General features: G+C 45.1%; 1 protein-coding gene across 6 annotated transcripts; it reads right to left on the minus strand.

Annotated features, from left to right (window-relative positions):
• Window positions 1–5555: 5555 nt before the first annotated feature.
• MUC13 (mucin 13, cell surface associated) lies at window positions 5556–26570 on the minus strand. Of its 6 annotated transcripts, none has more exons than XM_063400883.1 (19): window positions 26227–26570; window positions 23314–23367; window positions 22587–22643; window positions 21266–21334; window positions 20551–20607; window positions 19949–20005; window positions 19227–19283; window positions 18590–18646; window positions 18114–18176; window positions 16512–16631; window positions 15499–15605; window positions 13810–13868; window positions 12302–12453; window positions 10903–11028; window positions 9682–9793; window positions 8575–8612; window positions 7940–8027; window positions 7518–7722; window positions 5556–6639 (listed from the first exon to the last, which is right to left on the minus strand). In XM_063400883.1, the coding sequence occupies exons 1-19, from the start codon at window positions 26282–26284 to the stop codon at window positions 6589–6591; spliced, it is 1587 nt and encodes a 528-aa protein (XP_063256953.1). In that variant the 5' UTR covers window positions 26285–26570; the 3' UTR covers window positions 5556–6588. The 6 variants fall into 6 exon arrangements, with proteins under 6 accessions (XP_063256953.1, XP_063256952.1, XP_063256954.1 ...); XM_063400882.1 differs by having other exon boundaries at window positions 23314–23370; window positions 26227–26568; XM_063400884.1 differs by lacking the exons at window positions 19949–20005; window positions 20551–20607 and having other exon boundaries at window positions 23314–23370; window positions 26227–26564.
• Window positions 26571–27843: the final 1273 nt, after the last annotated feature.

The raw sequence follows: 27843 nt of genomic DNA on the forward strand, positions 1-27843 counted from the left end.
GTTTAACCAGGCTCATGTCTTTTAGCACAGAACAAGGAGAAGTGCCACCAGTGAGGGTCAAGGGAGCTCTCTCAGGAGGGCTGGGGGCCTTTCTTGCCCTCCCACCCACCCAGATGTGATGGATGTTACTGTGGGAAGATGTTAATACCACCTTTGGAAATTGGCTGCCAAACAATGACCAGACAGGGAAACCAGATGGGACAAATGGCCCCTAGAGTGTTACTAGTGGTATTAAAGTCTCAAAACAGGCAAAAACAACAACAACCACCAAAAAAACCCCAAAAAACAAACAAACAAAAAACTAACAAATAAAACCCACCAAAAATCCAAGCACACCACCACACACACACACACACACACACAAAAACCAAAAAAAAAAAAACCCCAAAAAATCAACAACAAACCATCCCCCCCCCCAAAAAAAAAACCACCAAAACAACAACAACAAAAAAACAACCCACCCAACAAACTTGGTTGCCATAAATGCGCACCAAAAGCAATGTTGGGTCCCTCCACAGTTCTTTCTGGCGTCCTTAGCAATATTTTTAATTCTTCTCAGTGCTCTGTTTTCCTTTTCCCACTTTATCTGACCCTGCAAATCTCCCAATTCCCCTGGGGAAATCTCTGCCATGTTTGGCCACCAGTTGGGCAGATGTTTTCTCTCTGCTCCCCTTGATGTCACCACTGTAGTGGGTGCTCTGGGGGGCACTGCCTGGGGCTTGGAGACAGTGTCCAGGGGATTGGGAACGGTGAGAAGCAGGAGAGGCACAGCTCCTTTAGGAGATGTTTTCCTTCTGCCAGGAGAGGGAGAGTGGGAGCTGTTGGTCTCGGTTTTCTCCTGGAGAGGAATAGACTTTGCTCTCCGGAGGTTGCTCTTTGGAGCCTGTGTGTGAAAGGCAGCACCTTCCAGACTCAAGAGCAAGAAGCATTCTGCATTTTTTCCAGTTATCTGCTTGTGAATTTTTCCCTTTGTTTGTTTTATGGGGCTGTCTTTACACAAACAGCAGAGCCCTATGTACAGAACCTTGCCCTGCCTCTCTTCTATGAACAGCCTGGGCATAACTAGGGCATATAAGATCCACTATGCACATAAGCCACAGGCATCACCTTTCAGCCCATGCTGATGTTGAACAAAGCAGGTCAATGCATTCAGAAGCTGAGAAATGTCCCCCTGGTCCAGGGTGTTCCTCCAGCCCCAGACTCTGGTCCAGCAACAGGACAGACTGGGTCTTGGGGGCCCAGATTCTTTTACAGCCCCTTCCTCCAGCATCCCTACTTTCTCATCCTTTTGTTACATCTCTCAAGGATGCATTTGCATCTGTGAATTTGCCTGATCTCTTTCTGAACCTGCAGATACAGCATCCACAGCATCCTATGACAGCAAGTTCACCAGCTGTGCCTGTAGGGGTTTTTTCTGCTTTATGCTGACCTTCTCTAGCATTGTGTCCCCAGATTCTGGTGGGTGTTTGGCTGCCACTCTGAGCCAAAGGCTTTGGAAACCCATCAGTGGTGGCTCAGTGCACCTCAGTGAGTCTGGCTGTGCTGATGTGCTGGGAACACAGCTGGGTATTACAGTCCCCCACACCTGCACCCCTGGGCTGTGCTGATCCTTTGGCTCCCCAGGATCAGGCTCTGCTCCCAGTCACTTTACCACTTTTTCTATTTGACCTCATCCCTCCTCTTACCTCAATGAAAGTGACTTCACTTGCTTTTCCTTTACTCCTGTTAGCTCTTTACTCTGTGTTGCCCTTCTCCTTCAATTGTTTGAGCTCTCCCAGCTGATCCAGTGCAGATTGGCAGACATGGGGAGCTCCCCAAGAGCTTCAGCTGTAAAAGCAGCCACAAAGTTATCACTGACTTTTTCTGCTACATCATCATCCCCATCTGCTGCTTCTATACCCTTGTCATCAGCATTCCCACTGATTTCCTAGCTGCTTTTGTGGCTTTGGTATATTTAAAGAGCCTTTTATCAGCAGCTAGAGCATCCTTGGCAAGGCCATTTACAGATCTTATTTTTAGCCCTGTTTCTTTCCTGTTTAATTGTGACCTGACGTGTTTTATGGGTTTCTTTGTTCTTAGACCACTTTGGGCTTTTAGTGTTGGATTTGGGGTGGGGTTTTTTTTGACAAGTTGCTATAAAAATCAGTGTTTTCAGCTCACACCTCAAAACCTGGGAGTGGTCAATTTAACGCTGCTGGGAACCCTTAGTAAGCAAAGCTGCTCCATCACCCCCCACCAACACCAGACACATGGCATTGAAACAGAGAGCATTCCTGGGCTAAAACTAAAAGGCTGAAGGGTGGAAAATTTGGCTAAAATAGCAACTGATGACTTTGCAGTTGCCAAATTTGACAAATGGCAGTCCTACTTTCACAAGAGGGACAGATGAGGCAGCACTGGGCTTGCCTTGCTGTAGATTGTGGGTCATTGTACCACAAATTACCTATAGGATCCTCTCTCTCTGGGTTGTACAGAGGTCCAGTCACCTTCCTAAGCCTGGGATGAAGTTGAGGTGCTCAAACTGGCTAGGAACAGTCACATTCACCAGGACACCTGCCTGAATCCCTTCAACCCTCGCCTGAGTTTTCCCAAACACTCTCCATACCAGGAGTTTCTGTTGGGAAGCCATTCCCACCGAGGAGGTGAAAACTCCTTGCTAGAGGAGAGGCTCCTTTCCCCTTACCCCTGTCCCTGCTGTTGGCAGGAGTGCTGGCATTCACCTTGAGAACAGCCAGCCATCTCACTCAAGGTACACCAGAAGTGAAAATCAAACCCCTTGGTCTGCAGTGGTATCTTACCTTCATTGTTCACTTCCACTTGTTTATGTCCCCAGCTTGGCACACCACGTGCATGACCTGTGTAGGAACAGGCTCTTAAAGGAAACAAGGGGTGGCTTCCTCCAACAGGCAGCGAGAAAAAAATGCAAAGTGCTTCCTGCTTTCAGGCCTGGAAGGTGCTGCTTTCACGTGCAAGTCTGGATGCTGGGCTTTGCTGGGGAATGTGTGGATGCAGAGGTTTAGCTCTCAGTTTTGAGGCTGGTTTCAGGTGTAAGCAGTGCTAACAGCAGCAGGCCTGATCACCCCACCCATTCTTACCCTGCCATCCCATTACACTCCTGAGGTGCAGCTCCCCTGAGGCACCTACCATGCCCCTCCCCTCCCACCCCACATTGCTTGAATATGTTTGGGTGTATCTAAATAAGTGTAGGGTGGCCTATGACTGAAGCTGTCCCAATATTCCCAAGCAAGTATGAGTTATAACCAGGCAAACCTCTGTCCCAGCTCCTTTAGCATCCTTTAGCACACCCTGTGCAGACATGCCAAGCAATTACACTCTCCAGAGTGACTTTTGGGGCAGGATAAAAGTTGGTGGCAGATTTGAGAGGCAGCCTCTTCCCACCTCCTCTGCGGGTCGTGTGCCAGCAGGACACTCTGCTTCTCAAGGACACACACTGCACCTCAAGGGAGAAGATGGGTGGGAGAACCCAGGATGCAAAATGGGTTGTGGCAGATCCCTGGAGCCTCTCAGCCTGCCTGCAGGCGTGTCCACACTCACACTGACAGTGAGGACCCAACTCAGCCCCTTTCCTATGCCTACCTGGATTTCGAAGGATGGGCAGCTGAAACAAAGCATGAGTCAAGAGGCAGCAGTCATAAAACTCAACAATGAGCTATTTTCCATGATCACATTTCCCAGAATAGTCACACATTGCTAACAGACAAACAGAAGTGAAATATCTGGGAGTTTGCCCTTTCGGTACAGAATTCCAGTCCAGATAAAAGAACTGTAGCAGCCTTTGAAATGCTAAAAAGGAGCAGGCTCACAGTGGTATCTGATAGCCCCTCCCCAGCACGGGCTAAATGAGAACTGGCTGCAGTTGCAGAAATTAGCTTTGAATTAGAGCAATGAAAATTCCTCTGCAGTTAAATGATGCAAACACCTGACTATTTTTGCTGCTTTTATTACCAGTGATAGCACATGTCGGGATATCAAACCCTCAATAAAGTTTTACTGCATTAAAGTTTCTCATTCAGCATTCAGCTCCATTTCCAGCCTCTGCTGCTTTGCAAAAGAATAGCAGATAACACTTTAAAGCCTTTCCACGTGCCTCTGTAGCAGGTTACTGTTACATGTATTTATGCATGGAGCCAGGAAATTTACCTCAGTGAAAGACCATGATGACCATTCCAGTGGGCTGTTACTCTTGATATAGAAAAACCTCTTTATTCAGCCCCCTATGAGCCCAAGTTTCCATAGGAAGACTGGGAGGAGGAGGAGGTATCCAATCAAAAGTAGCCAGCTGAATGAAGCTGAGCTTCGTGACTTTTGGCCAGTTTCTGCCTTTATCCCATCCATTTTCCAGTGCCTCAACACACGCAAACTTACCCAGAGTGGAGTCTGCGTGGGGTTAACAGAGTAGTGCAGACAGCAGAACCTTTTCCTGCTGCTGAAAAGTCAGAAAAAAGGGAGAAAGAAAAGGACTGAGCAGAGGGTTTAGAAGCTGGGAGCATCTCCTTCACCCAGGTTATAATGGACACAACACAGGGCTCTAATAAAAAGAAGGGGACAGCAGGCATGGGGGGGCACACATTAAATTGTTGGGGGAGGGAGCTTGTCCAGCTTGCAGGGCTTTTCTAGCTGGAGGAAGAATGGATCTCTCTGCCTCTTGTGGCAAGTGTGGCCACCGTGCCTTGCTTTGCTCCTCACCGGGCACCATCTCAGAGGAAAAGGCAAGAAAATAAGGCCAAACCCCTCCCCATCCTTTGAACCAGGTATCCTGACTAGTTAAATCCAGCTATCCCTGCTCCCGTGGAGCCATGCTGAGTGTGTAGAGACGCACACAGATGGTGGGGTTGGCTGAGGCCACCAGAACCTGGTCCCTTACAGACCCTGCCAATGGCATACACTGTGCAGCCAGGTGACAGCACCAAAGGGACAGGAGTGAACTGGAAGAAAGAAATAATGAAACCCCAGAAAAACAACAGAGAGAAAATTACACCTTTTCTCGCCAGGTTGCTTCTGAGAAAGCAGGACCTACCTTCTTTCGCTGCAGAAGCCACATGAGAAAGGTCAGGACTATTTAGGTCCCAGCTTTCAATCAGTTGACTGGCAAGTGGGAGCTGGTTTTGAGCATGGAGAGACTGGAAAGAAGCATCTGCATGGACATCCTGGCAATCTCTGCAGCCACATGCAGTGTTCTCTGCCACTGACCCCCAGACTTGTCATTCAAGCTGGAAGACACTTCATCTGGGCCGTTAACAGCTGCCATCAGACAGAGCAGCTTGTCCAGCATCTTCAAAGGAGATCCAGCTGCACTAACTACCCAGTTCCCACTAAATGCAACCACTGAATATCGGTGCCAGTCTCACAACAATAAACATTTTAACTTCGTTAATACTTAACATTTCTAAACTTCTGAGTGAAAGCTGGGTGCTGATGTAACTAGTCTGTGCACATTTGTGTCTTAACTCTGCACAAATTTCAACATAAACTAGTCTCTGGAATTTAAAAAGCCCCACTTAAATCACTGGGAGGAACATAAGAAAACCTTGGTATTGAGAAAAAATAATGTTTAATAGGAAAAGTTAATCTGCATATATAAAAACCAAAACACAAAATACAACAGAATTAAATGATGCTTCAAATGATTGTAACCTATAAATATATGTACATATGTGATATAAGTATTTTATATTACTAAAATGATAATGCCAGTCAACAGATAATGTACACTCAGTAAAATACAGTAAAATATAAATTCTTTTATAGACAGATTTATTGACTGTACGTAAGAAATTTTTAAAAACCCCAAACACCAAGCTTATTATCATTCAAACATAAAGACTGCAAAAGAAAAAAAATGCTAACACTTTCCACAGGAGCTAAAAATGTAAAATCAATGCAGTTTTGCAAGATGAAGAAGAATAGTATTTGTTTTTGAAGATATTGTATCTTGCCATTGTATTAGGAAGAAAGGCTGTGGAGAAGGTCAGACAAGTGCCTTTGTCTCACACAACCCATGTCAGCAGAGATCTGAACAGAATGCTTTCAGATGGGAAATACTGGTGGGTTGAGGAGGGTGAAAAAACCTGTATCTAATAGAGTAAACAGGTCAGGTTCTCATGGAAAACAGTTTTCATCTGCCCAAAGCCGTAGTTCAAATTAAGTGAGCACAAATCCAAGTGAAGCTCTGGGTACTGATGTTTTTCAGCATCACACATATTGCTGGACCATCTTCCAGAACTGAAAACCAGCAGGGTTAAATCCTGGAATCTTGTGTACACTCACTCTCTTGCCAATGTACTGGACTCACTGAAGCAGTCTAATGTTTATTGGAGCACATTAGTTCTTTTAAAAGAAGAACTTTTCCTCTTCTTCTCCCTACTCTCTAACACTTTTCCTTTATTTTAAAGTTGTCCATGATCTCTTTGAAGCAGGAGTCTTCCTCTAGAAAATCTTGAGAGAATTGGGGGGTCAAGGATGCTGTTGTCTCTTCTGCTGAAGTAACTGCATTGGTGAGAGGCTGTGAAACTCTTTGCTCTGACCCAGTGTTGTAGTGGTCATCCATCCTTCTGCTGCTCTGGTCATTCAGTATCTGTTCTGCATCCTAAAGCCTCTAGGCTCCTGTGATATTTCATACTACAGAGAATTTTTAGACAAGAAAAGAAGAGAAATAAGGACTCACAAAGATCATCAAGTCCAACACTTGCATGAATGGCCTATACAGGGTTTCATCCCACAGCCTTGGTGTTATTAACCCAAACCGAGCTAATTTCAAGCCTCTGCTTCCTCCATGGCTCCCTTGCAGAATTCAAGGATAAAACAGGCTTTTTTTTTTTTTAGAACATGCCTTCCATGTAATGACACCCACCGATGCCCAGGCTCCCCTGGGCCACAGCAGTGCAAAAACTGTTCAGTATTATTCATGGCACTTCACACCTTTCCCCTCTGCAATGCTGCAGCAGCTGCAGATGCTCTTGCTGTGAACGAGGCAGCAGCAGCCACGTGGGAGGACAGAAACCCCTGGGCATCAGTCCCAGCTCAAACTGTGCTGTGAATCCTGCATGAGGCTGCAGCTGGGAGGTGCCACTGCAGCACCTCTTGACTCTACAGCAGCCTAAAGGAAGCTCAGGTGGTGGCAGCCTGTGATGCTTGCAGGCACTCCTGTGCTGAGGGATGAGTTTGGCCAGGGCATACAAATATCCTATGACACAGCATACTGGGAAACCAAGCTCTTGCTTTGACCCTTGCTTTTCACATTTCCCTGCTTTGGTACAAGGATGACTACTGGGGCTTTAGAAAGGTCTTTATGAGTGCTGATCTCTGCATTGAGGAAAATTTCTGTATTAAGACTTTTTTTCAGCTGCAGCCACAGTTGTTTGGGTGCCTTTATGTTACTTTGGCCTTCTAGGCCAAGGGAGGATGTACAGAGGGGAGCTTAGGTTCCAACCATGTCTGCAGCCCACAGTGCTACTGTTCAGGAATTCCATTCCCACAGGACTATGTGAAACACTTACCAAATCATCATAATCCCTCTCAGGAAAACGATCTCTGTTTGTGGAATGCATCTCATAGGGGTTGTTTGGCTGATATCCTGGGTTTGCATGGCCAGAAGTGGTCTGCACCCTGGGGAACATGCTTGGTCTTTCATCAGAGGTATTAATGTCAGAATACTCTGGCTTTATCAGGCTCCTCTTCTCTGGACTTCGTTTGTGTTTTGCTCTTAGAAGAGATGAAACAACAAAGGCGATTTTAGAACACTATTTATTGTGCCTTACTTCTTAAGTCCAACTTACTGATTTGTCCACTCCCACCCTATTTGGAATCCTCAATCCCATTCTGAAGCATGCAGCAGATTTTCATAGCATACCTCGTGCAAAACCCTTATTACAAACACGCAGCGATGCAGTTTCTATTCAAGGGTAAGAAATATTCTTACCTGACTGAAATAATAGAGACTGCTATCACTAAACACAGGATAATGGCTCCAAGCACTGTGCCCACTATTATAAGGATGAGTTCACTATCTGGAGAGAAAAAACCATCAAACAAGAAATGTGTCAATTAATAACTCACAATGAATGTTGAAAAATGAGGGAAGGAGGAAGGAAAGGAAGGAAGGAATAAATTTATTTCCAGGCTCCTGGTGCTTACAATATTTTGTGGACACAGAAAGTTGTAAATTAAGGATATGCATTAAAGACAATCTCTATGGATGGCTATTTTGACTCCAGCTCTAATTCCTAATGCTATGCACTGAATGGTTTTACACATAGTTATAGGTGAGGGACAGGAACAACTGGGAGGATGTAGGAGTTGTTTAAGCTAGTATTGATGCTAAATTGTATAGTTAGGTGTCAAATAGGCTCTTCCTATGCCCTAGGGCAACAGAGAAACATAGGGCAATAGAGAAATTTCAATTTTTCCCCTAACATTTTCCTTCTATAAATGCAGAATTGTGGCACTGCTAAAGACTATTACTTTTTTGTTGTCTCAGACAGATTAAGCATTATTAGGTGTTTTTCAATTATTAGGTATTTTTTGTAATTAAAAATCAGAAATTCTTATACTTACTGTCAGTGCATTCCTCCCCAGAGTAGCCCACTGGACAACTGTAGGACAGAAAAAAAGAAAAAGGGGAAAGAAAGAAAAGATGATGTTTAGGGTCTCTTTTAATCCAAACCATTCTATGATTCCATGATCACAAAACTATAGTATATTTCCCCCTTTTGTCAGCAATTTCTCCACAAAGCGTGTTCATTACAGGTTTCCCCTTTAACCCTATCTTAAATTATTTACTTTCATTAGAGGGAACCAATATGAGATTTTCAGAGGTATTGGTGCTCAGCACTCAAAGTTTCAGGTTCCTAGTCTGAATAATGTTAAAAGGACTTAATTTTTCTAAAGAACTAAACTCTGCACATCTGAGCCACTTGGGATTGCCACGTAATGCCTTTAACAAAAGCTTCAGTGTAAGGTCGATAAGGACTGGCTACTCTATCTTCCTCCCATAGTAGTTTCTTATGTTTAAAATATAAGAAACGTTCAATTTGCAGCAGTAATAACTAAGAAGAGTTGAATTAATGGATATGAGGAGTGAGACTCTCTGTTTATCCACCAGAGCAGAGCACAACCAGGCACTCACTCGGCCTCACCAGCAAACACCACTGTTCTGTTCTGATCCTGAGCTGACAGAAAGAATTTCAGAGAGAAAACCAAGCAGGAATAGCATGGTCTGAAAGTTATTGGGAAACAGTCTCCTCTGACACCAGTGCAAACATCCAGGGGATTGGAGGCACGTCTTGCTCTAATGCCTGTTGCTTACTAAACACTTCAGCACAGCAGTTCCCATGGCTCAGCCACGCTGTCGGAGTAGTTTGTGTTTATGTGGTGAAGTGCTTTCTTCTCTTCACTCTCTCACAGGTGACCTTGGGTCTCCTTGCCTTTCCTCTGAGCTGTTATGAGTACACACAAAAGACTAATGCCAAGGAGTAAAAACGCCACAACATGTGACACTGCAGAAATTTGTCCACCTGCTGTCCCCCTTGGGCACCTCTCTGATTCACGTGGCTGCAGCCTGTTCTTCTGGATTGCAGCTGACCCTGAATATCCTGGGATGGATATTCCTCTCCCCTACCTTTGCCTACAACACAGGAATGCAGTAAAAAGCTGAGTACTCACGCCACACAGGTTCCATCGTTGTTTTTAAAGTTAGTCATGCATTTGCATGTTGGACCCTCTTCTTCTTTAACGCAGTACTTGTGTGTCTCTGCAGAACAGCTTTTACTGCAAGCTGGATTTTCAGGGAGAAAAACAGGAGTGAATTGCAGATAGGAGATTATTTTATTGCTCTGGAAACACACACACACACATTCTTCCTGTGCTTTAAAGAATCAGAATGGCCTTTTTAGGACTGTATCTATGTAAAACAAAAGCTGAAATATAAAATCACAAAATTAGAAGTAAACAGGCTGTGTTTAAAACTATCCAACTTATCAAAAAGGAAATCTGGCTGTGCTGCATCTTCCATAGGCAAGCAATGACCTGAAGTTTGATCTCACAGCAGACTTGTATGGCAAACTGTATCAGTTTTAGATGGAACCACAAAGGCCTACACTGGATCACATCTTACTGGGATTTTTTTGTAGCCAGCTTTCATAACTTTATCATGGATTTTTGAATTATTTGTTGTTTTTCCTAAAATCTTACATCGTATACTTTTATTTTTTTACTTCTGTAGTGTGAAAATTTTAGTTTCCATAAGAAGAAAATAAGGTATTTCAAAGAAAATTAGGTGCATTGCAGGGCTTTGGAGGGTAGCTAAAATATAAACACAGCACTCACTAAAAGACTCAAAACAAGAAAGTAAATAAAATCTTAACAATTAACAGTTCCCCAAAATGACAGAAATCATTCTTCTCACAAAAGTCTGTCTAATTCCAGGTAATGCTAACTTAGAATTATGAATAAGGGACAGAGCTCAACAGGTCATTGTAGTGCATCATGAGACTTCCAGTTCTGTCAGCTGCCTACAAGTAACATGTAGAATTTATTCCCAAAATATGTCCTAGCAGAGAAGGCTGTAAGGATAGGATTCAATTTGTTCCATCCTTTACCTGTTTAGGTTTCAGTTCTTACCAGAACTCCAACAATGCATTTAAGGACTTGCCTACTCACTGGTTTCAATGATGATTCTATCAAGATTTAATAATTTATTCTACTGGAATAAAATTATAGGTTTTTTTCAAAGTGAAATGTGAGGATGTGTTTCTATGGCTTTCTTCACAAGATGCACATTCCCTGGTTTTTAGAGGTCAGCACATATTCCCAGCACCCTTCTCAAAAAGACAAGGAATAAGCAGGTCAGCCCTTCAGGGATACATAAAGCAGCGAGGTTCTTACCTGAACAAGAACGATCATCCCATTCTGTCTTTTCTAAATCAGGTTTGCATTTGCATTCTGGAAACATGCCTTCCTGACACTCTGTGGTTTTCGTATCACATCGATAAATATCACAGGACTTTGCCTCTTTAAAAGAGAAACAGGGAGCAAACCTGAATACCCTTTCATAGAAAGCAGTGCACTTGCTCAGTAAATCATAAACCAATTATTTAGTAATTCTAAACAGAAAAATCAGAAGTCCTTTTCTTGGGACATCAAAATTGCAGGCTTTTGGACCAGCTATTTTTTTCCTCCTTGCTCTTTACCAGTTAAGGTCCTGTTTCCACCACATCTTCTGACCTTCTGTTTCTCACCTCCTACAACCACCTCCAAACCTTCCTGGCCCTAGTCTATGAAAAGGGACATTCTTCCCCTAAGTTCATATTCTGAAAACTTTCTGACTCACTTTAAAAAAAAAAAAAAACCTACAGAGAAAACCCATAACTATTCTTCTCATTTTTTCCACAACTGAACTGTGAGACCCAGATCCCATACAGTTCTAGAGAGATAGAAACCTTTATGGGCATGCAGCTCATTTCATGAGCAGCATTTGTATCCTGTTTACCCAGTGTGTTGCTCTTTAGATCCATGTCCTGGTGGTGGGAATTTTTTAAAGACCTCAGTGCATGGCATGCTGTAGAAGGATGTGACTGCACTGGTGCCTTGGAAGCTCTCAGAGGTTTCCTATTTCCTCCTCAAGGCTGAGGTGGATACAGTCACCTTCAGAGACCAAATTCAGGCTTTAAGCCATGAAATGGACTCTTAATTATTAGCTAGACCTTTTAAGAAAGCTGATTTCAAAATAGGAACTTATGTTTTTTAAAAAAATAGATAAAAAAGAGAAAAAAAACTTATTTTAATTAGAAACTCCTTCTCCCAGTATTTCATCTTTAATAATGCAAGACTTTACTGGTTTAGATCAACAAATCCCTTAGCTCAGTAGCTAATCAGTGAGCCCTCATTTCAATTACTATGGCTTACTATGGGAGATGTCTAAAGAGAGTTTCATCCTATTTTGCCAGTAAAATACTGGTTTATTCTCAGAAGCACAATATATGTATCTATATATTTTATCCTGATTTTTCCCAGTTCTGACCACTCAGCAGGTTAAAACCACCACACCACGGAATAACTATTTTCCTTGTCTCCTTTACACAGGAAGTAGAAAGCCTTAATAAGACAAAAGAGTCTAGCACTGAATGGTTGAATCTTCAAAATTACCCAAAACTGAACATTCAGCTCCTTAAAATCAACAAGGTGTATGATTTGATGAGCTCCTATGGCCACAGAAATCTTTCAACCAGGTTTTAGAACCTTTCTTTCTGCTGCTTAGTTACTTCTCTAGCAAGGAGTTACATACCGTGGTAAGAATCAACATAGGACTGGCTTCCATTTTTTATTTCAAATTGTACTGCAGAATTAACTGAGGCCTCATCTACAGTTGAGTCCCACCTGAACAGGTTTGTCACTGTTACATTCAGTGAAGCAGCCTTTCTGCTTTCTCTTTGAGGTCTGAAAAGGACAGATAGTACCATTTTAAAGTTTCACACAATCCATATGGATAGCAAGCTAGATGCAAAGATGAGAGAAAATTTCTGCCAAAACTCCCTCTCTCCCCCAGCTTCTCGCTTCCCATAATGCAGGTAGTTGCCAAGAGACCTGAAAATCAGCCTAAGTCTTGTTCAGGAATATATTAACAGCCATCTTTCCAGTAAAGGTGTAAATAGGTAACTGCTGCATTTAATGCTAACAGCATTGCTCCTTTGTGTGCTGTTGATACACAACTGACATTTTCTCACTGGGTTAACCTCAAGCCAGCTGCAGTGTGGAGAACCTCATCAGTTAGACCCTAACTTTCACATGCTTCCATCAGCCTGTGGTGTCATCCAGGCATACTGTGGAGAACCCACCCTGACGCGTGGTGAAGATAATTCAGGGTATATGACCCTGAATGACAATATGACAATGAGTGCAGAAGGGTCTGTTTGTGATGTAGAGGAATCTGTGCAAATTACACACTGTCTAGGTTGGGTTGAGCTCACAGCAACCTCCCTGGCATGAGGTGGAGAACAGCAGTGACTTCCCTGTCCTTCAGCTAAACCTCATGCTGCCAGGATATGCACACAAATATCCTGAAGGGGCAGATTGCTGTAGTTCCTCGAGGTGTTACTGTGCCCCACATCTCAGCTGCTCTGCTGGAAGTTACTGCCCCCACAGCTCTGTTAGAACAACCTTCTGCTTAGCTGCTTAATCCCAGGGGGGCACTGGAAGGGTTGACCCTGTTTCTAGCATGCCAGGTTTTGTTTGGTGGGGGTTAGGAAACACAGAGAAGCTGGCAGAGCTCTGGGGACAGTAACCTGTAACAGACAGGGAGGGGAAAGAGGGGCATCTCACAGGGTCTAGCTATGCCCAGAGCTACAGCCACCACAACCCATTCAGTAGCATCTTTGCTCAACCTGACACCTGGAGACACCAACAAATGCACAATAAAATGCATTTTCTATGCCTCCTGTAATGAGGGTGTTTTTTGAATTAAACTGCAACTTCAAGCTGGATAGCACTCCCAGCAATCATAGGAACCTCAGAGTTAGAATTTCAGACATTCAGATGTCACAGGGACTGCTAGTTTCAGCACAATGCTGTATGCTATATGGTGCTAGAAGCAGGGCATCCAGTGTGGAGCTCCTCAGCCAGGTAATTCACAGACACATTGGGGTAAAAATGGGGCCAGCATCCCTCCTTTGTGGGGAAGCATTCTGAGCTGAACTCATCCCATATCTTTTACTGAACTGAGAACTTCACGGGAAACAGGTTAAAATGAGATTTGTGGAAGTATGTACTGTGCAAAAAACAAACTGGCAAACTTACTTAATTTCCACGATGACAGTTTCTATATAGCCTGTTAATTCTTCAAAGGCGTTTTTAAACTATAAAAGAGAAAGAAATTGGAGCTCAAGGCAAGCAGAAACATAGACCAAAATCACATGAACCACTGAGACTTCAGTGGTAAAGTTTTAATACAAAATATGCTGCTATAACCACCAATAAAGTAAGGTGATATGTTAAATCCACCAGGCAAGGTATTGCAGAAGGGGAAGAGTGGGGTGGTGCTGCAGAATATGGAAGAACAGGGAATATGGGAGGGCAGTGGAGAGATGGAGAATGAACATCAGGCAGTGCATTAGGGTTAACTGGCTGATAGTTACAGATACCCCTGGGCAAACTCATTGCTTGGGAGGGTGTCTGCACAGCACCAGTTTATGTACAAGTAGGGGGAAGTGGGAGAAGTCGACCTCCTCACAGATAGCACCTGTCCCTGAGAGGCAGTGAAGTGGGACCAACAGGGGCTGATCTTGTGGGAAGAAGCACTGATGAAAGCATTGGGAGCTGAACAGGATCAGAGGAAAGGTCACTGCTCTCCCTCATCCCTTGTGAGCAACCAGTGGACGCAGCTGCCTTCAACTGCCACAAAAGAAGGAGGAACCATGAGAAGAGGATCAGATCGATTCTAAGGTCTAATTCAACTGAAATCAAAGATAAAATATCCATCTTTCTTTGTAATAAAATTCAAAATATTTTCTATGATACTTTCACTTTTGCATTCTATTATGTAGCCATTTCAGTCCTACATATGATACTCTTCTGTAGCCATGTCATGAAAAAATGCTGGACAAAAAAATTGAGAAAATATTTTTTAACATTCTGGAGGAACTAGTTTTGGTCACTTTCTGATACAACATTTATAGTAAGCAATATAATAATATGCAGAAATTGATAAACATTTTTGATTATTCCTGATTAACATCTGGTCAATATTTTTTAAGCAGATATCTGATAGAGTTGCATATCTATTCTTCTTTACTGCCAGAAAGAGAAATAAGCAAATCCACTTGTTTCAACATGGCAGTATAAATTAAACTGATCATCTTATATCTCCAGGAAATCTATTGCCAGATTTTATGTATAATCATAGAATTAAAAAAAAAAAAAAAGTGCAGTACCCATTTCACTAATAACATTAAAATACTGATACTGGCAGACCTATGGAAGAGGCTTATTTTTCAGTATTTGGACAGCTGGACAGCCATTTGGAAAAGTTTGTGCTGTGTGCAATCAATAATTTTCTTTAAAAAAATTAAACTTGTCCATTTTTACTCATATCACCGAATATTACTGAGCCTTCAGGAAACAGCAGAGATCAGAAACTCAATAGGCTGGAAAACTTCACTCAGCCCCTTTGTTTCTGGAGAGGGAATGGTAGAAGATGCAGAGCTATTTATATGAGAATTCCCCAGAATAGAAGTAGTACTAAAAATGCAGATATTACTTCAGGGATTCCCTTCACTTCAGCAAAAGCCATGCATGTGCTCACCTGAGGGCAAAGTTCAAGTCTTTTATAAATAGGTTTAAACTAATATGAAGCATTCTTTGAAAGAAGTAGATCTCTCCTTCTAGAGTAGAGTGGAACTTTTCTAGGCCCCACATTAAAGAGAGTGTCTGCATGACATCCAGTATAGCATTAAATATATGGGGGAAAAAACCCCCACTGTCACTCACAAATGCTGATAAACTGTTGAACACCTCTTCATACTCTGTGGAATTTACAATTTGAAGATTATCACTGTAAGATGCATTCACTGCAACGGTCGCTGGGAATACTTTCCCTGGAATGAGAACAAAGAGTGTAAATTAAAAAGCATTCAAGAAAGCCCAGTTTCACCTTAGAGTTCTCCAGCCTTCAGGGATGGGGAAATACAATGCAGAAAAAAAAAGTCACTGCTATTTTTCATATACAGGAGGGATCAGTAGAGGACAAATCAATTCAGTCACAATGGGGTTTGTACTTTGGCTGCCAGGGAAGAAGGCAGAATCCTGGCCCTAGCCAATGTGTCCTGATTATGAAACTGAATAACATTAAACTGCCAGCATGGCCTGAAGCTAAAAGACTCTTTGTGAGGTGTTACAGAATTTAGTGAGAAAAAATGTATATTAAGGATTCCAAATTAGCAGCTATTAAGCAGCTAATGTGGTTCACTGTGATTTACAGAGAAAGTAATTCAGAATCAACCTGTTTCTTAGGCTTCCCAAGTAAATTTGAGAATCCTGCTTGCTGATCCTTAAATAAGAAGCCCTCATTTCTCACATGCTTGGCCTTCAGAAGCATTTCAGAGATGCATTTCAACAAGACTCTGATGAGGGTTTAGTAATGGGGAAAATGAATCTGTTCACAGGTCTTCATAAGTTTGGTCCTTTTAAAATCATTACCATTAATATCAGTGTCAGGTTTATACTTGCAAATTTTTCCTGCTTTTCACTCATTTTAATCTCCTGCATCCCTGACAAAGAATTCACCTTCTTTTCCTAGAACATTAACCTCTTTGCCTGACACTGTTTTGTGAGATAGCAATCTAGGTCATTGTAGGAGTGGCTGTCTACAAAGCAAGAAATCACTCAGCAGTCATTTTCCCAGACTGACTGTGTTTTCAATTATAACATGAAAACAAGCTCTATGGGAAGCAAAATTCACCTGAGCAGGTGACTAAAAGCACTGATGCCCTTCTGCAACTCACCTCTGTAACAATTCTTATCACTGTAGTAGAATCCATATGGGCACTCACAGGTATAAGTGCTGTTTAAGGAAATACATACAGCCAAATTTCTTCCACAAGGATCTCCACGGCAGAAGTCCACTAATACCAAGATGAAAGATATTGATGTTAGGATTTCTGTGAATTTCTGCAACAGCCAGTTCTTATATAAAGTCATTCATATATTGAATAGTTCATATATACTTCCACTAAAGTAATCTACCAGGTATATTTTAGAGAGTATAGATGCAATTGCAGAGCATACAGCTATATCTTACTTGTTTAATGTATGGTAACTGTTTTCCCTACACAATCAGCAGGATATCACAGTGAGAACATGGAATACGGCTGAAATTCATTATCTGTCATACTGTGCATTCATAGTTCCACTCTACTTAATACAACTAAAACCAAATCAGAGAAAGAAAGTATATCAAGGCTTGCCAAGACCAGTGACTGTTAGAAAGACAGACTACAATAGCCTGTGTGTTTTTAATACTGCACTGGTACACACTTCCCTTATTAGGACAGTGTCATAGCATGGTCCTCTACTGCAGATACATTAATGAAATGAGGGCTCCAAAGTGAATCATAACAGTATATTTTCTCAGAGTAATTATATTATGCTGTATGGTTTAAAGTATGTATTTTAGATCTATACATTATTTAAGTGGTTAATAAGTAACTAAGAGTTACATTTCTATGCATCTTATATATAGGATGGTAATTACAGTTCTCTTCCAAGACATCAAATTCTGTTTTTCACCCTGCCTAGTTTTTCACACTTCACTCCGTAAGTACATTCTCATAGATGAGATATTTTCTGTGAAATGGGGAAAAAAATAGGAATTCTCCTTCATACCCCAAAAAATAAAAAGTAAAACACCTAATGAATTTTCATTTCCTATAAGGTTCATCTTCAAATATTTTTTCCAGAGAACTACTGAAACAATTTTTTGTCCTGATGAAAAAGATCCCACGCAGAAACCAACAACAATTCTGAACTCCTCCAAACACATTCCACTTGCAGCGAGGGTCTACAGGGAAAGTGGCTGAGAGATACAGCTTTAAATGGGGACATTTACCTACACTGGAAGGATCTACTGGAATGGAAGATGGTGGGGTATGGAGAGCTCCTGGGACAGACACATGCACGGTTCCCCAGACAGATTCCTGACCCAGGCCCATGCCAGGGTGTGCCCCAGTTCCCGCTCTGCCCATGCTCCAACAGCCTCAGGCACAGCTCCCTGCAGGGCCACGTCAGGGGCTGGCCTGGGCAGCTCTTTGCAGTATCCTCTTGGATCCCTGCCTGCTGAAGGAGGCAAAAGCACCGAGCACAAAAAGAGCAGCCTCCTCCAATCTTGCCCAACACATTTTCCTTGCAGCAAAGGCCGGCAGGAAAAAAGAGAAGAGTGAAGGGTATTCATGGCCACCATCTGGGCAGCTTTGTCTCTTTTGGAAGAGGAACATGGGAAATCCAGGCAGGCAAACTCCTTCCTGTCTCAGGGGGCTAGAGAATTCCCCAGGACCAGGTAACTCCAAGCTGTCCCAAGAAAATGCTGCCTGAGCATTTTTGCTCCTTACCTCTAGGCCCTGAGGTTGGCAACTTTGGTGAATCAGTAGCTGTTTCTTTTGCAGTGCTGGATTCTGATGAAGGGAAGAGAAGAGACATGTCAGCACGGATTAGCACGGTGTTCAAAAAGCCTTGGGAAATTCTGTATGTGTAGGAAAACCACTAATCAGGGAAATGTTGCTGGATCCTTCTTGAATGGCCAAAGCACCGGGCATCTCTACTGGGATCCCCTTCTCTCCAGGCCTGCTGCAAGAGGTAAAGGGGCCAAGCACTAAAAGAGCAGCCTCCTCAACTCTTCCCCAGTGCTTCCTCCTTGCTGCAAAGAGCAGCAGTTTGGAAAGAGGGACTTTTGCAGGGTATTGACAGCCTTGATCTGGGCAGCTTTGTCTCCCCTGGCAGAGGAACTCGAGGGGGAAAGCTCTGTGGGGGCTGCAGAGCTCCCTGGAACTGATCTCAGAAGGGGCTGCCTGAGGGCTTTGCTCCTTACCTGTAGGTGTTTCGGTTGTTGTCGCTGTTGTGCTAGCAGATGTTTCAGAAGCATTTTCTGATGAAAAGAAAGGAAGAGAGAGGGCAGCACTAGGGAACTCTGTTATGTACAGGACAATTTTGCAGAGCTTTGACCCTTCTGGTTGGGGCTCCCCAGCATCAAGCTGAGAGTGGGGGATGACAGGCAGGGTCTGCTCCATGGTCCCCAGCCACGGCCCCTGACCTCTCCCTGCGGGGCTGTGCCCCACATCCCTCCCTGCCCATGCACAAACAGCCTCAGGAACAACTCCCTGCAGGGCCCAGTACCGTGCTTCCCTTGGGCCCCTCTTTGCAGGGATTCTCTTGTACCTGCACCCAGCTCCCACTCCCAGCCCAGCAGGCAAAGACACCAAGCAGGAAAAGAGCAGCCTCCAAAAGTGTTCCACCCCTCATTCCCATTCCAGAAAAGACACACAGGGAAAGAAGGGAGACTGAAAGTCATTCATGGCCAGGATCTAGGGAACTTTGACTCCTGTGGGAGAACTCAGGGAAAGCTAGGCAAGGGAACTCCTCCCTGCTTGGATGTCTGCTGTGCTCCCTGGGACTTGTTCACACCAAGCTGTCTCCAGAAGGGAAAGCCTGAAAGCTTTGCTCCTTACCATTGGTTGTTGAGCTTGTTTTTGCTGTTGTGGTTGCAGCTGTTGCAGTAGTGGATGCTGATGAAGGGAAGAGAAGAGATGAGAAATGGCAGCACTGCTTAGCACTGTCTGTTCAAAAAGCACTGGGCAATTTTGTGTGTGTAGGACAACCACTGAGCAGGGAAAGGCTGCTGGATCCTTGTAGGGCTGCATGGCCAAAGCCCTTTGCACCCTTGCCCAGCCTCTTGGCTCTCCCTGGCTGAGAAACCTCTGTCATCTGATGTGTCCATGTCCCCTTGTCCCCCAATGGCAGCGCTTGAACACAAGGACAACCTCACACACACTGCAGTGTCCCCAGCTTGTCTCTGCTTTATGGTCACAGCTGTGGGGGCCAAAGCTGTCACTTCTAGCAGCAATCAGCCTCAGGCACAGCTCCCTGCAGGATCTGGTCACAGGATTGCCCTGGGCATCTCTCCAGGGATCCCCTTCTCTCCAGGCCTGCTGCAAGTGGTAAAGGGGCCAAGCCCAAACAGAGCAGCCTCCTCAACTCTTCCCCAATGCTTCCTCCTTGCAGCAAAGAGCAGCAGTTTGGGAAGAGGGACTTGTGCAGGGTATTCACAGCCTTGATCTGGGCACCTGTGTCTCCCCTGGCAGAGGAACTCGAGGGGGGAAAGCTCTGTGGGGGCTGCAGAGCTCCCTGGAACTGATCTCAGAAGGGGCTGCCTGAGGGCTTTGCTCCTTACCTGTAGGTGTTTCGGTTGTTGTCGCTGTTGTGCTGGCAGATGTTTCAGGAGCATTTTCTGATGAAAAGAAAGGAAGAGAGAGGGCAGCACTAGGGAACTCATTTACACGCAGGACAATTTCTGTGCAGATAAGTGCAGGGGCACCTGTGTGTGGCAGAGCAGCCACACCTCTGGGCAGCCTTACCTTGCCCTCCTGTCAGTCCCCAGGTGCCACTGGTGTTATTTTTCTCTCCTAGTTGTTCTCTCAAACCCTGCTCTTCTTCTCCTTCTTACCAGTTGCAGGTTTGTACCCTCCCTGCCTTTCTCCTCCAGGGGACTCATGCTGAGTTGGAGGCTCAACACACAGCTCTCCCTGCAGCACTTGGTGTCAGAGCAGGCTCTGAAACATCCCATCCACAGGCACACAGCCTCTGAGCTCAGCACTACTGGAGCATCCTTTAAAACTCCACCTATACTCTTCCAGAGCAGTGGAAGAATGCCTGCACTTAGCTAACACACACTCCTAATGAACTCCTCCCTGCTTGGGTGTCTGCTGTGCTCCCTGGGACTTGTTCAGTCCAAGCTGTCCCCAGAAGGGAAAGCCTGAAAGCTTTGCTCCTTACCTTTGGTTGTTGATCTTGTGTTCACTGTTGTGGTTGCGGCTGTTGCAGTAGTGGATTCTGATGAATGGAAGAGAAGAGATGAGACATGGCAGCACTGCTTAGCACTGTCTGTTCAAAAAGCACTGGGGAATTCTGTGTGTGTAGGACAACCACTGAGCAGGGAAAGGCTGCTGGATCCTTGTAGGGCTGCATGGCCAAAGCCCTTTGCACCCTTGCCCAGCCTCTTGGCTCTCCCTGGCTGAGAAACCTCTGTCATCTGATGTGTCCATGTCCCCTTGTCCCCCAATGGCAGCGCTTGAACACAAGGACAACCTCACACACACTGCAGTGTCCCCAGCTTATCTGTCCTTTATGGCCACAGCTGTGGGGGCCAAAGCTGTCACTTCCAGCAGCAATCAGCCTCAGGCACAGCTCCCTGCAGGATCTGGTCACAGGATTGCCCGGGGCATCTCTACCGGGATCCCCTTCTCTCCAGGCCTGCTGCAAGTGGTAAAGGGGCCAAGCCCAAACAGAGCAGCCTCCTCAACTCTTCCCCAATGCTTCCTCCTTGCAGCAAAGAGCAGCAGTTTGGAAAGAGGGACTTGTGTAGGGTATTCACAGCCTTGATCTGGGCACCTGTGTCTCCCCTGGCAGAGGAACTCGAGGGGGGAAAGCTCTGTGGGGGCTGCAGAGCTCCCTGGAACTGATCCCAGAAGGGGCTGCCTTTGCTCCTTACCTGTAGGTGTTAGGGTTGGCGTTTCTGTTGTGCTGGCAGTTGGTTCGGCAGGTGGTTCAGGAGCATTTTCTGATGAAAAGAAAGGAAGAGAGAGGGCAGCACTAGGGAACACTTTTACATGCAGTGCAATTTCTGTGCACATAAGTGCAGGGGCACCTGTGTGTGGCAGAGCAGCCACACCTCTGGGCAGCCTTACCTTGCCCTCCTGTCAGTCCCCAGCGCCTTGTGTGCCATTGGTGTTATTTTTCTCTCCTAGTCCTTCTCTCACACCCTGCTCTTGCTCTCCTCTTACCAGTAGCAGCTTTGTACCCTCCCTGCCTTTCCCTTCAGGGGACTCATGCTGAGTTGGAGGCTCAACACACAGCTCTCCCTGCAGCACTGGCTGTCAGAGCTGGCTCTGAAACATCCCATCCACAGGCACACAGCCTCTGAGCTCAGCACTACTGGAGCATCCTTTAAAACTCCACCTATACTCTTCCAGAGAAGGGGCAGAATGCCTGCCTTTGCTAACACACTCTCCTGTGCTGTAAAAGATTGATGTGGCCATTGACAGCAGGCCATTTCTGTTCCAGGAATGCTTCTCCTGCTACATCAGCAGCAGCAGCACTATCTAGGCCCATCATACCCTGCACAGCCTGCACATATGTATTTCCCCACAGAGGCCTTTGGCACAGGATCATTCAGGTGTAGCCAGAGGCTCAGGGGCTTTCCCAAAGCTGGGCAATCGTGATGGGGCAGGGCGGTGCTGGCAGGAGGGATGGGCTCATGCAAGCCCACCATGGAGGAAGAGCTGAGGGACTGGGTAGGCTGCCCCTCCTCAGGGTGATCCCTGTAGAGCTTTGACCCTTCTGGTTGGGGCTCCCCAGCATCAAGCTGAAAGTGGGGGATGACAGGCAGGGTCTGCTCCATGGTCCCCAGCCACGGCCCCTGACCTGTGCCCCACATCCCTCCCTGCCCATGCACAAACAGCCTCAGGAACAACTCCCTGCAGGGCCTGGTAACAGGCTTGCCCTGGACGTCATTTGCATGGATCGTTTTGTGACCAGGCCAAGTGCAAGAGGCAAAGGAACCGGGCATGAAAAGAGCAGCCTCCTCAAAAGCTCCACCACATATTCCCCTTGCAGAAAAGACCAAGAGGGAAAGTGGGGAGACTGGAAGTCATTTACGGCCAAGATCTGGAGAATTTGACTCCTGGGGGAGAAGAACTCAGGGAAAGCCAGGCAGGGGAACTCCTCCCTGCTTGGGTGTCTGCTATGCTCCCTGGGACTTGTTCACTCCAAGCTGTCCCCAGAAGGGAAAGCCTGAAAGCTTTGCTCCTTACCTTTGGTTGTTGAGCTTGTTTTCACTGTTGTGGTTGCAGCTGTTGCAGTAGTGGATGCTGATGAAGGGAAGAGAAGAGACATGGCAGCACTGCTTAGCACTGTCTGTTCAAAAAGCCTTGGGGAATTCTGTGTGTGTAGGACAACCACTGAGCAGGGAAAGGCTGCTGGATCCTTGTAGGGCTGCATGGCCAAAGCCCTGAGCACCCTTGCCCAGCCTCTTGGCTCTCCCTGGCTGAGAAACCTCTGTCATCTGATGTGTCCATGTCCCCTTGTCCCCCGGCAGCGCTTGAACACAAGGACAACCTCACACACACTGCAGTGTCCCCAGCTTATCTGTCCTTTATGGCCACAGCTGTGGGGGCCAAAGCTGTCACTTCCAGCAGCAATCAGCCTCAGGCACAGCTCCCTGCAGGATCTGGTCACAGGATTGCCCTGGGCACCTCTCCAGGGATCCCCTTCTCTCCAGGCCTGCTGCAAGAGGTAAAGGGGCCAAGCACAAACAGAGCAGCCTCCTCAACTCTTCCCCAATGCTTCCTCCTTGCAGCAAAGAGCAGCAGTTTGGGAAGAGGGACTTGTGCAGGGTATTGACAGCTTTGATCTGGGCAGCTTTGTCTCCCCTGGCAGAGGAACTCGAAGTGGGGTGGGGGGGAGGGGGAGCTCTGTGGGGGCTGCAGAGCTCCCTGGAACTGATCTCAGAAGGGGCTGCCTGAGGGCTTTGCTCCTTACCTTTAGTTGTTGAGGTTGGTGGTGATAGTTCATCAGGTGGCTCAGCAGCATTTCCTGCTGAAAAGAAAGGAAGAGAGAGGTCAGCACTAGGGAACTCTGTTACGTGCAGGACAATTTCTGTGCAGATAAGTGCAGGGGCACCTGTGTGTGGCAGAGCAGCCACACCACTGGGCAGCCTTACCTTGCCCTTCTGTCAGTCCCCAGGGCCTTGTGTGCCACTGGTGTTATTTTTCTCTCCTAGTCCTTCTCTCAAACTCTGCTCTTGCTCTCCTCTTACCAGTAGCAGCTTTGTACCCTCCCTGCCTTTCCCTTCAGGGGACTCATGCTGAGTTGTAGCTCAACACACAGCTCTCCCTGCAGCACTGGCTGTCAGAGCAGGCTCTGAAACATCTCATCCACAGGCACACAGCCTCTGAGCTTTGCACTACTGGAGCATCTTCTAAAACTCCACCTATACTCTTCCAGAGCAGTGCAAGAATGCCTGCCTTTACTAACACACACTCCTGTGCTGTAACAGATTCATGTGGCCATTGACAGGAGGCCATTTCTGTTCCAGGAATGCTTCTCCTGCTACATCAGCAGCAGCAGCAGTATCGAGACCCCCTTTCCCTTGACTACACCTCTATTCATTTATGATAGTACACATTTTTTTTTCCTTTCTTTTTATTACTTCCCTAGCATCATTATTTCTCAATAATTTGAAACTAGGTGATACCAGCTTATGTTTGAAAATACTTCCTCACACTCTGTTTTCAGCCTTTGTTATTTCTTTTACTCTTCCCACATATTTTCGTTATTTATTTTTATACCGTTGGGTTTTGCTTTATTTAACATGTGCCATTCTCAACTCTTGATATAAAGAATGAGTTCAGGTTTGAGGTGTTTCTTTGTTTTGTTTTTCCCAGAGATAAGAACAAATAATAAACCAGTGCTGCCGATAAATGTGTGATACTGACAAACGGCCAGTTTGGATCATGTAATATAACTTTAATCTGACTTAGTTAAGTATTAATATTAATTATTTTTAATAATTAATCATTTATTTATGACTAAGGAATAAAATTTACTGAGAGTGAATGCTGCTGCAATCTTAATTTTATCTAAAGCATTAAAAGCATGCAGCTGAAAGACTAATGTGTTTGTGGCTAAAATCCAGGTCACTATCACACTCTGCACATCTCCGCAGACATGTGAAAAATAGACCCCACTTTTCTAGAGCTCTATAAGACTTTGAAAATCCAGAGTGAGGAACATTTTTTTTTTGTGATGGTCAATATATCTCACATGGAAAAGGCTCATGCAAAACACAAATAATCTATTAGCCTCCTCTAGGTAAGGGGAAATACAAGCAGTTGTGCCAGTTCCCTGCCAGGGCTGCTGCCTCCACTGGTCACTGAGTTCTATAAACAGCATTATTTGTTCCCCAGTTTGTGTAAATGGATATTTTTCCTGTAACTGTGATAATATGAATCTCTGCTGGCCACAGGAATGGATGCTGGAACAACCACCTGTTACAGAGCTAGTGCTTTTTTACAATTGTTAGAGCTGGGAGGCCCTGGCTAACCCTTGCCCAGGAGTACCCTTTGGACTCAGGAAGAACAGCATCTGTGGTGCCAGCAGAGTGCATGAGCTGCAATTGAAACTTGTGGATGGGCTTGACAAAGGTAGCCTGGGCAAAGGTGGCTAATTTATGGCTCTGTGTGCCTAGATCCAACCTTCTGTGTACAGAAACAGGATGTGTTAATGGGCTTGGACATTACCAGTGTGATAAAGAAATGGATGTTACCACCAAGGCAGTACAACAGCAGAGACATCTGGCTGCTGAGCAGGGCAGGGCCTTTGCCAGTACTATTCAAATGGACATATCCTGCAAAGCTTTTACAATGTTTGCTTAGAATGAAAAAGGTTTCTGGGCAGATCTATCCTGATGCAAAATCTGATCAAGTGAAAAACGGGTATTGCTTCCAGTGAGCACAAGATTTTTCACACCTTTCTGTTACCTACAAGCCTCCAATCAGAAAACCAATTGACTGACTGACAGTTTAGAAGACTTCTATGCTAATGATTTACAGCTGAAAACTGGTCTGTAGCACGCTGTGGATGTTACTGGAAATACATCTGTTCATTCAGAGTAGGCAACAGAGACCCACAGCCATCTGCCACCAGTTGCAAGCTTAACAGGTCTTAATTCGGCTGATATCTCTGCAATTTTATCTTTGTATTAGCTAGAAGTTCCTGTCCTGGAAGCTGTCTCACAGCTCCAAGTTGCTACAAAACTCTTCATACAGATGTTTTACTTCAGCCAATGTCTTCACCCCCCCATACCTCTCACTGAGTATCAGGAAAAGGCAAATTTGGCTGTAGGCTCTGGCCCACAAATACCAACTTTGGCACAATGCCAGAAAATGTTTTAAGTGGCTTAAGGAATGTCACCTTTAGTTTGAACAGACTATGATGCAACCCTCTTGAATGCTGCTGCTGATGTTTCCATTAATTTATTTCAACAGGAAGGAACAAAAGCTCTGTGCGCCAGCTCAGGGGGAGCTGCTTTCCAGACTGGTTGGTTAAGGAGCCTCTGGCCAAAAGGGTACTGGGGTGGAACAGTTGCACCTTTTGTTATGACTGTAACAGAGCTTGAATTACCTGGGTTTAGTATGAAAGTCCTGAAAACTGCTCTTGGAATAGGCTGAATTAGGTTAATCATAAGCACCAGTGATTTTCCATTGTTCCGCAAACAAGCAAAGCCGTTGGCTTGCAGTGACATCTTTCATCCTTAATTAATCAAAACCTAGACATGCTGAATTGTGTATCACAACTGGCTTCTCAGCAGCTGCTGAAAGTAGTAGAAAATCCTTTCACTGCCACACAATAGCTGCCTTGATAAATCACAAAACAGAAGATAGTGGTTCTTACCTTTCGAAAGGCTCAACACCAGGCCGAGCCACACAGCGAGGAACACAGAGCGTCTCATTGCCACTTCTGTCGCTGCTGCCACTTGCTGCTAAGCCTAAGAGAAAGTGCCTTTCTCTTCTGGCGTCAGCTCATTTAAGGTCCCAGCCACAGGTAGAGAGCTCAGCCCTGAGCTGACGTCATGGTGGCAAGTGGCAAATGATAAATTCAAGCGGTGTTTTTCTTCCTCCTCAGGCTGGGAGGAGATTTCTGGACCTGCAGCGTTCTTCTTTTAAGTCATAAATACTTCAGATCCGTTGACACAAGGAAGTTACTGCTAAATAAACTGACATGGGAACTGACAGTGCATCAGCTATCCCCTGCCAGCTTTCCATACCAACACCTTCCATGCAAATTAAATGAAGGGTGCAGTATAATCTGTTCTTAAAGTGGAAGAGGTGACCCCATCCCAAGGCATGCTAATTATGCACTTGGAAAAGAGTACTTGGGATCCACATGCTCACTTCCCTTGCAATACATATAAACTCCAATTATTTCTCTCTTATAAGACAAATCCTATTCTAAAGCACTTCTTACTGCTTAACAGGTTAAAAAGAAACAGAAAACACCTGCACATTTGACATCAAAGAAAGAGGGCTGATGTTGACCCTTCTGGCAGTGATCATGGCTGTTTGTTTGCTGCCCTCTTATGTGTGTTGCAGGCTCGTTAAAGTGGTGCGTGAAGAGAAGGAGGAGCAGGCAGGACAGCCAGCAGGTGTTTTTTGTCTTTATCTGAGTGGCAGCCTCCCTTTCTTGAGAACAAGTGTATTCCTGCCAGGGAGACATTTGTAACCAGGGAAGGTCAGGCTGCAGCACAAAGTCTGCAGCAGATCTAGAAATGACAAAAAGCCCAGAAAGCCATGAAGAAGGTAAAGCTGCTGTGATGCAGGGAAAATAGGTTGGAGACTGGGATTTTTTAACACTGCATTCCAGGAAGCTTCTGAAATGGCCAGTGAGAGACCAAGATGGGAAAAAAGGTCTCTGGGTAGGATTTGGTTATCCCAAAGTCTCTTACTTTTAGCTGCCTCTCCTGTCCAAGTTCTCCAGTGTTCATTCTGCTTTGGGCTCCAGTAAAATGCACTGCTTGAGATCAGCTGGGCCAGATCAGTGATTTCCAGTTCCTTCTTTTCAGGCAAAGGTGTAATGCTCTCATTTTGAAGGTCTGAGTGACTGTATCCTGCCACAACTGCCAGGAAAGTCTTTCTCTGAAGTAAACACAGGTTATGCCATCATTATCAGACAAAAGAAGGATGAACAACCCATCCGTGTATCCCCTGCAATGCCACTTCTAATGGCCATGGAGCTGGTCTCCTCTGGCAGACCCCACTGCCAGCAACACAGGCAGGTTATGAACACACTACTGAATGCCAAGTAACAGCTCAGAGTAGTAAATGCCTCTCCCTTTGTCTGCTTTTGTTTGATCTTCTGTTTTAGGAACAAGAAATGCAGTCTTGGGTAATCTCCTGTATTGAGAGGGTGTATCTCCTTGAATGAAGGAGGGTGAGAGAGACCAGAAGTATTACTCAAGTCATTTCTGAGCTTCGGGTTGTCTTAAAACTTTTAACTTACACTGAACCAGGA

The sequence above is a fragment of the Prinia subflava genome, chromosome 6 (genome assembly GCF_021018805.1).
Source record: "Prinia subflava isolate CZ2003 ecotype Zambia chromosome 6, Cam_Psub_1.2, whole genome shotgun sequence".
In the NCBI taxonomy this organism is placed as follows: domain Eukaryota; kingdom Metazoa; phylum Chordata; class Aves; order Passeriformes; family Cisticolidae; genus Prinia; species Prinia subflava.